Here is an 11,628-nt window from a genome sequence, read left to right as displayed (position 1 = left end):
TGTTCTGCGAATGTCAGTCAGAGCTGTGTCATAAAGATCAAAGAAAAAAGAACATATTAAACGTAAGAAAAATGAGAAAAACGTGAGAAAAATGTTTAAATGATATTTTAGAATTCAAAATAGAACAATCATGAAATGACTGCACCATGAAGCATTTTTTGTGAGTGTAAAAATAAATATATTTACATACATTTCGTATTGTTTTGTGCTGGACAATATTTTTACGAAAATTATTTTTCATATAATTGGAACGAATTTAATTTAATTAATAGGCCGGCATCATCAATAATGAAAATAATCTTGAGGCATCCCAATCGTCAGACCTCGATTTGCTTGTATTGTCGGACAATGAAAACAATGCTTCCAACGAGTTACTAGCAGGTGCTGCTTTTTATTATTCTAGCCATTTAGTTATTCGAAGAAAATTTTAAAATCAGGAGAATAATTTGATCGTAAATTATACACTTAACTTTCTAAGACTACCATGTATTTTGAGGACATCAGATGGCCCTAAAAACTCCTAAGGTTGTAAAAGTTATTTTTATCGGGTCTGAAAACAGCTTTTATTTTCAATATAAGATCGCGAAAATATCTAAAAAAAATGTTTGAAATATTTGAAGTCCTGGGAAAAGTGATTATAAACTTTCAGTTTTGCCAGCCTTCAATATTAAGGACGTTTATTTACAAAAGTACAAAAATTAGCGTGACAAGCATTAAAAGACGGTCGCTAGCGAACATTTGGTTTATTTCTTCGCCATCGCCAAATTTCAAAAATTTTAACATTTTTTACATTTTGACACCCCCTTTTCTAGTTCCGCCACTGTTGGCTACCTATGAAATATAGGATAACTTTAAAAATTTGCACATTTATGCATAAGTCTCAATCTGAATTATTTCCTATATACTTATCAGACATATTAACTAAACCTTTTCTTTTCCTTGATTCCTGTTGAACACTCTTACCGTAATCTGCGTTTGCTTTTTCTGACTTTTCTAGCTTTTTCATCACTTACTAAGTTCAGAGCGGATCTCAAGACCCATTTATTTATAAAATTCATTAAGTAGCGCTGTTGAACATCGCAGATTTGTTGATTGATTGGTTGATTGATTGATTGACTGATTGACTGATTGACTGATTGACTGATTGACTGATTGACTGATTGACTGATTGACTGATTGACTGATTGACTGATTGACTGATTGACTGATTGACTGATTGACTGATTGACTGATTGACTGATTGACTGATTGACTGATTGACTGATTGACTGATTGACTGATTGACTGATTGACTGATTGACTGATTGACTGATTGACTGATTGACTGATTGACTGATTGACTGATTGACTGATTGACTGATTGACTGATTGACTGATTGACTGATTGACTGATTGACTGATTGACTGACTGACTGACTGACTGACTGACTGACTGACTGACTGACTGACTGACTGACTGACTGACTGACTGACTGACTGACTGACTGACTGACTGACTGACTGACTGACTGACTGACTGACTGACTGACTGACTGACTGACTGACTGACTGACTGACTGACTGACTGACTGACTGACTGACTGACTGACTGACTGACTGACTGACTGACTGACTGACTGACTGACTGATTGGATGATTTATTGGATGATTTATTAAGATATAAATTTTAATGTAATTTATTTTTAACCGCCAAAAATTAATATTTTCTTCTAAAATTCATTCGAATAAAATTTAAAATCGTTATTTGCAATACAATTATTCATTTCGAGTTTTCACGTGGATTTGTAGAAAAAGTTGTGCCATATCCCAAATAGTAAATAATATCATATATATGGCCAAGACCATAAAATAAAATTAGAGATTGATTGCAATTTCTTTCGGGATTTTTTGGTTAAACAACTATTTGGATCTGGCTGTTTAATTATAATTGACCGATGACTCATTCGACTCTATTTTATTAGATTGAAGGAATAAATAAATCAACAAAGGCGTGAAAACGATCTTATCACTTTCAAATGATATTTTTGTTAACCGGAATTTTTTTTAAAGAATTTTAGGATAAGATATAATTCAGATAAATTGTATATAGGAATGTAAATTATAATATAATGTTTTGCAGCTTAAAGAAAGATCTTTCCACATGCCATCATTTACAGTTTTTATAATTTTATAGTAAATTTATTTTATTATGATCATTTTGGTTCGATTTTTGCGTTTTTTAATTGATTACATATTTGCAGCCTAACAGTTGGTACTTTATTATAATATTAAATTTATTTAATTCTTTTACTTTAATTAGTTGTGTTGTATGAAAAAAATGTCTATATATTTAACTAACTTTTTAGTTCCTATCGGCTTTATTAAAAATATATCACCATGGTCTCTTCTTCATTCGCGCAAAAACTTAAATTTTATTTTTATTCATTTTGTTATATTTTACGTTATTTAGATGACAACTAGCTGATGAGTTTAGATTGATTCTAGTTTTCTAGCTGTACGATTTTATGTTAATTAATTTGTACCCAAACAAAGACTACTATAATTAGGTTAAAACGGTTATGGTGGGAGTTGAACTACAGTGCTTGAACCTAATGTTGAGTTACACATATTCTATATATTATTGCAATTTGGGAATTTTAATAGCACCCGTCATAATATTGCCGTGTTCTTGCAGGCGCTTTTACGCACTTTACATGGGCGGCGTTACCGCGCAATGGTTAAAGGCGCTTATTCCTGATGTTGCAGCGACTGGTTTCGAATGCAAAGGGTTCTAAGCCTATAATGTCTTATGCAATGTGTGTGATGCATGGTTTTCACGCGTATTCGTGTACACTTAAGCAGGTAGGTTAAGATTTAAGTTGCGCGCCATCTACGGAGCATGTAGGTGTGCTATTTGACTACGGAAACCCTGCTTAATTGACTAGGTTTGCTAAATATTAGCTTATCGTTTTCTCAACGATAATTTTCTAGTTTGTGTTTGCTTGCTGTACTCGGCTCAATAAAATAACGGATGAAATACTTCTGGGTTTTACAATTATTTACGATTTACCGTTATAAAAATTAAACAGGAAGTCAACTAACGCGGAACATACTGTGATTTTCACTAATAAATTTCATATGACTATATGTATACATATATATATATATATATTTATATACTGTGTATGCATTTTACATCGGTTAGAAATGCACCAGAGGTTTGCCAAAAATTTGGCATTCGACTAGCCTAAATAGCCAAGTGCAACTTCCGTTTGAGCCATCACTTTTTAGCGGTAAATTTATTTTTATAATCATAGCTATCAAAACATCTGAATTTGAACAAGGGGTTACGAATCATCAGTGTTTGCTCAATAGTATGTTTTTCATTCTAAAGAAATTCATTTGTTTCAAAATTGTGGGTTTTCTAGTATTCGGCCTTCGGCTTCAACCGAATAGAAATAGCGAACGTTCAGCTTTTTAAGCTATTTTGGAAAAAAAGGATAATAAACTAGATATTTTTATGAAATAATAAATAATTTTAAGTTTATAATTATATTTAGTAATAACTGTGAATTTATTAGTGCCAGGGTTTGGGTTAGAGAACGTTTGTTTACAAACGTTAACTGACTTAAGACAAATGAATAGAATGGATCAACTACTCGGTCGTCGGCTGAATTCACTATTTGGTGAATCTTTAATATCTACCTATCTATATTTAGTTATACATATTCTACGTGTGTTTAGTTGTAAGTATAATGCATAAACACGCTTACGAGTCCAGATGGAAATCGCTCAACATTTTCGAAACCGATCACCAGTACAAAATCTTTTACCGAACGAAAAATTACCGATGTATCGATAATTTTCCGAAGAAACAAATTTATCCTTCATTTTAAAAATCATATTAAAAATAAGTAATAAAGATGCGTGTATGCAAAAACAAATGTGTAAACTTATATATATAGAATTATATACATATACATATTTTTCGCTACGTTGGGTTTAGCCGTATTTGATTTTCTCTGCGTTTTTGTAATTTTTGTGATATTTATATCGAGGTTATATTGTTAATTTTGGATCCCTTTTAAAGCATAAATTAAGAGGAGTATCACCGTATTTTTATTTTTTGAATTAGCTAACAATTTAATTAAATAATTTAATTTAGAATTAACTTGTATTGTTATATAGCTTTAAAGGACACACTTTTTAAACTAGTTGAATATAATTTGTTGTCGTCAACGCATAAGGAGTGTTGTGTACGAACATTAACTTATATTCTAACGTTCAATATTATAAATTGAAAGTTAAACTGTTTTTTGGTGAAAATGAATAAAAATAAATGTTTGCAATGTTCAGAGGCGAAAGGTCAGGGGAAGGCTGTTAAATGTTCTCAGTGTGAGTTCTTTGCGCATGCGAACTGTGTTTCAATTCCTGAAGAGGTTTGCAACCTCTTGGATTCCAGCACCAACCTCAGATGGTTCTGTGATAGATGCTCAAGTCTAGGACCTAACATTAAAAAGTTGACCAGCTCTGTAGATTCTCTCAGAAAAGATGTTTTCAACAAACTCAGCACATTGAACGATTTGAATGCAAATATAAAGTCAGAGCTCGAGAATATCAACGCAGTAATAGAAAGTAACAAAGAAAAGTTAAATAAACTTGAGAGCTCTGATGTTTTTCGTGGTGAATTGAACACCTTGAAGAATGATATGAAAGTATCATTTGCAGATATCGTCAGTCGCGAGATTAAAGGACACACTGATGATATAAAGGCTGAAGTAAAAACAGTCCAGGCGACAATAAATGATGCTAAACAAATCAAAGAAAGAGAAAATAATCTAATTATGTTTCATTTGCCTGAGAGTGGCAGTGATCGGGTGGACGTCATGAAAATTCTGAAACACCTGTCTAATAATGTTGTTGATGCTAACCCAGTTCATCTAACTAGACTCGGAAAAAAATCAGACGATCATACTCGACCGCTGCTTTTGAAAATGGATAGTGTTGACATAAAAAACATGATAATTAAAAACGTCTCTAAATTAAAATCGCTTGACGTCAGCCTGGGTCGCATCGGACTCAGTCACGATCTCTCTCCAGAGCAGAGAAAGGAACTAAGGTCAAAGATAGAGGAGGCAAGGGCATTGGAAGCTTCTGACAAGGGTTTTTTATACCGTGTAAGAGGTCAGGTTGGCAAATGGAGGGTGGTGAAATTTCCGGTAACTCAGAGACAGACCTAGGTGTTCAACTGACGAATACTAATGATGTTGGTGGTGATGATGGCGTTCATGGTGACTTTCTGACGACAAAGAGTATTGGTAGTAGTAGTTTTGTTGGTAATGCTTGTGGGTATGATGATGGCCGTGGTGATGATATTAGAAAATATTCGATATCAAATTGTAATGTTAATGATTTTAAAAATTATGGTCATATTAGTGCAAGTGATAGAGTTAGTGGTAAAGATGGTGGTGGCAGTTTTAACATAAAAGATGTTAGTTTTAATTTGAATAATAATAGTAATGTTGTTGGTGGTGAAGATTTTGGTGTTTTCAGTCTGACGCTTGGGGTTATTGGTAACGATTATTTGGATTCATCTCTCGACGGTAATAAATGTTTAATGATGAAAGGCACTGGCAATGACTTAAATGGTAATGTTAATTTTGGTTGTTGTAATGATGGTCATGGTCTTGATGGTGGTGGTTATTCGATGGTCTGTGGTACTGGAAGCGATCTGAACGTTATTGGAAAAAATGGTTGTGGTAAAGATGATGGTAGTGATTGCGTAATAACAAATGGTGCCGGTAATGATTGTAATGAAAGTGGTGGTTTTAATGATTTAAAAAAAGTAGGTAATAACAATGTAATGAAAGGTGGTGCTGTTGGTAGAAATATTGGTGGAATCAAAAATGATCGGACTAATAATAACTTTTGTGTGGTTAAAATAAAATTGGGTTTACTAAATATAAGATCGATTGGCTCAAAGTACAACATCATTTATGATTTGATCAGTGATGGTTTGGATATTTTTGTTGTTACTGAATCATGGCATGGTTCATCAGAAAATCCCTCCATTGCGTTATCTGCTCCTCCCGGTTACCGCTTTGTAGATTGTGTAAGAGATCACGACCCTCTTCATGGTGGATTGATAATATTTTTTCGTCTATGTTTGAAATGTAAAAAAATAGCCTTACCTACAGTTACCACATTTGAAGTTTTGGCGGTCAGGTTCACAGTTAATAGTCAGGAGTTTATTTTGCTCGCTATTTACAGACCGGGTTCTGCACAGCTGTCTGGATTATTTTTTAGAGAACTGATTTCTATTCTGGAAAACATTACAGTACTCAGTTCTCGAATTGTTTTAACCGGGGACTTCAATGTGCACGTTGAAAAGACGAATGATCCTCATGCTGCTAATTTAAATGAAATCTTCGATAATTTTCAACTCATCAATCGTGTAAAAGCACCAACACATTTACGTGGTGGTACACTAGACTTGATAGTAACCTCCGAGGATTTTCCAGTTCATGATTGTTTAGTCCATCCAAGTGGAATTTATTCTGATCATAGTTTTATTTGGGCTGAACTGTCGATGACTCGAGGATATTTGGTTGGAATTAAAAAAGTTTCTAAAATGTGGAATCAGATGAATGTTGATGACTTCATCAAACTTGTGCTTGAATCTCCACTCTCCAAATCATGTCAAGGCAATGAGGTAGACAAGGAATTGCATTTATTTAACAACGAGTTAAAATCTATTGCTGATAAAGTTGTCCCTATTCGTGCAGTGACCGCCAATAACGTTCGTATGGCTCCGTGGTTTGATAATGATTGCAGGTTGGCCAAGCGTTTGTGCAGAAAAATGGAAAGAAGATACAGAAAAAGTTCACAGTTGATTCATCAAGATGAATGGAAGACTGCGTTGAAGAATAAATCGGAACTCTTCTCTAAAAAACGTCGTCAGTATTGGACAAAAGTTGTTGATGAAAATAAGATGAAACCAAAAAATCTTTGGCGGGTTGTGAACTGCATTCTCTGTAGGGGTCGTAACGATAATGATCTGCTCGGATGAACTAACACCTGATCGATTTATGTGCTATTTCAATGAAAAGTTAAGCAAGCTGAGAGATAGTGTCAACAATGATGCTCAACCGAGCCTGGCAGAATTCCAATCAGGTGTCAGTAATAGTTTGTTCTCAACGTTTTCTATGGTTTCTGAAGAGGAGGTAATACAGTTAGTTCAAAATTCACCTACAAAGTCGTGTCAACAAGATGTAATACCTACCCACGTATTAAAGAAGTTTATAAAACTATTCGCATCATTTTTGGCAAGCCTGATAAACAGCAGTTTAAATGTGGGACAGTTTCCTTCTGGCTGCAAGCATGCTATCATAACTCCGCTGCTGAAGAAACATAATCTAGACGAAAATGATGTTGGGAACTACAGACCAATTTCTAATCTGTCTTTCCTATCCAAAATTATCGAACGTGTGGTTGTCAGGCAAACACTCAGTTACTTGAACAATAACAATTTATTGCTGAAATATCAATCTGGATTCCGTCAGTACCATTCGACAGAAACTGCTCTTTTGCAAGTTTTCTCAGAAGTGTACGGGGCAATTGATGAACAAAATGTGGCAATGCTAGTCTTTCTTGATATGTCATCCGCATTTGATTGCGTAAATCACAAAGTACTTTTAACAAGACTACGTTGCAGTTTTGGAATCTCTGGTGCTGTTCGGAGGTGGTTTGAGTCGTATCTGGTAGGTAGATCACAACAGGTATCATTCGGTGGTAAATTGTCTGAGGTTAATGTTATGCTGTCTGGTGTGCCACAAGGTTCGGTTTTAGGTCCTATTCTGTTCCTGATCTATACATCTGAAGTACTAAAAATAATAGAATCATTTGGTTTTTCAGGTCATGCTTTTGCGGACGACTTGCAAATTATTGTTACGAGCAGGCCAGATTCTTTTAAATCAGAATTGGACAAACTGGTTAAATGTTTGTCTGGGGTCAATAAGTGGATGCAAAACAATGGTTTAAAACTAAACCAAAACAAGACTGTTTTTTTACCAATTGGAACATGGCAGCAACTTTCAAGAATAGATATAAATTCAATAACTGTTAATGATGAGGTCATCGCATTTTGTCAGACAGCAGCTAATCTGGGCTTCACGATAGATTCAGGTTTGTCAATGAAACAACACATTAAGAAGCTCTCAGCCGAATGCATGTTTCAAATCAGGAAAATCAATCAAATTCGACGATCCCTAGATACATCCACGTTGCAGACGTTGGTTCATGCATTTGTGCACTCACGCGTCGACTATTGCAATAGTTTGTTTTATGACTTACCTGATCGATCCATGGCTGTACTTCAATCAATACAAAATCGAGCCGCAAAAGTTGTTGTTGGAGCTCTAAAATACGATCATGTGTCTCCAATACTGAAGGAACTTCATTGGCTAACCATCGAAAAAAGAGTGTTGTTCAAAATTTCACCACTTGTCTACAGGTCTATCAACGGTCTAGCTCCATCTTATTTGTCTGACAGGTTCAAAAAGAGATCTTCAAAAGCATCTGGAACACACTTGAGATCCGATGTTTCAAACCTGCTGTTGATCCCAACAACGAGTCTCCGTATAGGCTCTCGTAACATTGCTGTTTCTGGACCAGCTGTTTGGAACAACCTGCCTGCTGCTCTCAGAAATCCGGACCTAAACCTGCGTGACTTCAAGAAGAAAATGAAAACTCATTTATTTTCATTGTGATGCATTATTGATCGATTCTTTCTGTTTAGTCGACATGTTCTAAATATTATTTCGTATTTTCGTTTTATTGAATCGATTACTTTTCTGTTTATGACCAAATTTTAATCTTATTTCTGTGCGATGTATTATGATTTCTCGTTTGTTATTTCAATTATGTTGTTAAGTTCAGTTTTTGTTAGATAGCGCTTTTGAGATTCCTTTAATTAGCGCTTCATAAATGTTTCAATAATAATAATATATATATATATATATATATATATATATATATATATGCAATATATATATATATATATGCAATATATACAACCTCTTTTCGCCAACTTCTATATTGGTCATCTGGAAAAATCAATTTTTCAAGATAACCCACATCTCAAACTTCATATATATATATACAAAATACGTTGAAGACATCTTCATATCATATGAAGATCCTAATAAACCTACTATTCTAAAAACAAATCCAATAAATTTCACCATTGAGCATGAGAATGATAAATCCCTACCTTTTCTTGATGTCCTTGTCACCTGCAATGAACGTAGCTTTGAAACTGCAGTAGGTATACGTAAAAACTGCATGCAAATTAAGGCATTTGCCTCGATGGAAAAAGTGAATGGACTGAACAATATAAAATCAGCACAACAAAAGCATTCGTCAACCGCGCCTTCACCCATTCATCGTCAACCGGAAAACGTGATGAGGAATTGAAAAGATTTACAAATCCATTGGTAAACAATGGATACTGCACAGCAATGATTGAGGATATAATTAAAAATAAATTACAACTTAACAGTCCACAACACAATAATCCAAATACTGACATCATCTTCTATTATAGGAATCATATGAACACCAACTACAAAACGGACTAATCCGTCTTAAAACAAATTTTTATTTATAAAAAATGTTAAACCGACTAGCCCTTCCTACAAAATAAAACTACGAATTTATTATGGGAATGCAAAGACATCAAACCTTGTCATGATCAACAACTGCACTCTTCAACATCGTTTGGCTTCAAAACGTAGCCATCTGATATATGAGTTTACATGTCCCCTTGACGTCTGTGCACGTCAGAATGTTTCATATATTGGAGTAACTACAACATCGCTAACCAAACGTCTAACCATGCACAAAAGGGAAGGTTTTATAAAAACACACTTAGAACACACACATAATATTGAAATTACAAGAGACAATAATAATCTACTGTATTTCCAGCCATTATCATCTGATATCAGCCGCAGCCATTCTCAACGACATTAAACAACCCCTGATAAACAAACAACAAAAGATTTTAACAATACTCCTGACAAGAAGGACAATAATAAAATATACTAACAACACCGATGGTACGATGAAGACAATGAAGAAAGCAATATCGACCAAAGTGCATCGACCAAAAAACAAGTAAATGATACAATAACACCGAAGCAAAAAAAACATAACACCAAAGTAATCAGCCCAAACAAAAAACCATATCAATAAATAAGATAGTAAAATTAACAAAGTCGCTAAGAGGCTGTCCATGAAAGGTGTCACGCTTTTTTAACGTTTTTTTGACTACCCCTCTCCCATGTCACAAACTGTCACAAAGCAACCAACCCCTCAAAAATAAGCATGTCACAAAACTCTACCCCCTTCCTTAGTGAAGAGTTATTAAACAATGTAATTTTTCTATGCATTTTATTTTTTATTGATATCAAAATAACGAATGACAAGTTTATATGACGATAGTTTGACATCTAAATGCTTTACCATAATTAAAATAAAACAAATTAATATGAAAGATAACGAATTGCTTTCCTCCCAAAGACTGGTCAGGTGCTGTGAAACTGAAACCGACGGAATACATGGGCTTTCTTTTTTTTTATATTTGGTAACGCTACGTTGGTAGTGTCCACGTCATCTTCATTCGGCCATTCAACATCTTCGTTTTTTTCAAATGCAATTACTGTCATAAGTTTCCTCTGACGTCTAGCAGCAACTCTGACTGGTCTAACTTTATTATGCTGAAATAAAGATGTTTTGTGAATATCATGATGCCTTTTTGCCATCACAATTGATGCATTATTTAACCCACATATTTCGCAGATGCGGTTTTTAAAAGAACCTTGAACAGAAGAGCAAAATGCATCATATGGAAGCTGTGAAAACTGGGAAAAGCTGTTTGGAAGGGCTATTTTATTTTTCAACATAAGACTAACAAACAGATTTGGAAAATTGCTAGTAGTTTCATCAATGTAACCCCCTCACATATTTTATAACATAAACATTGTAAAAATTACTGTTTACAAAAACAATTCAAATTTTGATGGAACATTGTATTTAAAAGATAAAATATAAATATACAAATTATAACATATGATTCAGTTACTGTCAAAGATAAATTATAACATATGATTCAGTTACTGTCAAAGATAAATTATAACATATGATTCAGTCACTGTCAAAGATAATTTACATAGTCTACAATAGATTTATTTTTCTAGATTTCATTGTCGCAAAATGATCCATTATGTTATTCAAATCTGTTTGTTATTTCCGATGTTTCTCTTTCAACACTGATAAGAGCAAGATCAGAGACGATCTTGTCTCATTGATGCACGCAGACAAGATAAAATAAGTTTCAATTTGCTGGACGACCGCTCGCAGCTTGCAATTGAAACTGCTATTGTCAATAAAATTTTTGATTTGTATCGTCTATTTTGACATGTAGTTTTTTAGTAAATAAATTTTTTCATTTTTTTATGCTTGTGATAAGATTTTTACTCTTGTACTTGGCGCCCGAAAACATATGTACTCCCGCCCCCCTCCCCCTAGCTACGCCTCTAATCCAAACTTAAAAGTATTTAAAACAATGCTACATTGCACTACAATTTA

At 34.0% G+C, this 11,628-nt stretch overlaps 1 protein-coding gene across 1 annotated transcript; it reads left to right on the top strand.

Annotated features, from left to right (window-relative positions):
• Window positions 1-4,304: 4,304 nt before the first annotated feature.
• On the top strand, window positions 4,305-10,297 carry HELRODRAFT_164204 (hypothetical protein; the record flags this gene model as incomplete). The annotated part of the gene is made up of 3 exons (XM_009029205.1): window positions 4,305-5,168; window positions 5,291-6,524; window positions 10,239-10,297. 3 exons carry the CDS (start codon window positions 4,305-4,307, stop codon window positions 10,295-10,297), a joined length of 2,157 nt encoding a protein of 718 aa, XP_009027453.1.
• Window positions 10,298-11,628: the final 1,331 nt, after the last annotated feature.

Source organism: Helobdella robusta, assembly GCF_000326865.2.
Source record: "Helobdella robusta unplaced genomic scaffold HELROscaffold_6, whole genome shotgun sequence".
Classification (NCBI taxonomy): domain Eukaryota; kingdom Metazoa; phylum Annelida; class Clitellata; order Rhynchobdellida; family Glossiphoniidae; genus Helobdella; species Helobdella robusta.
The sequence above is the reverse complement of the archived record's forward strand: the minus strand, read 5'-3'. Positions and strand labels throughout refer to the sequence as shown.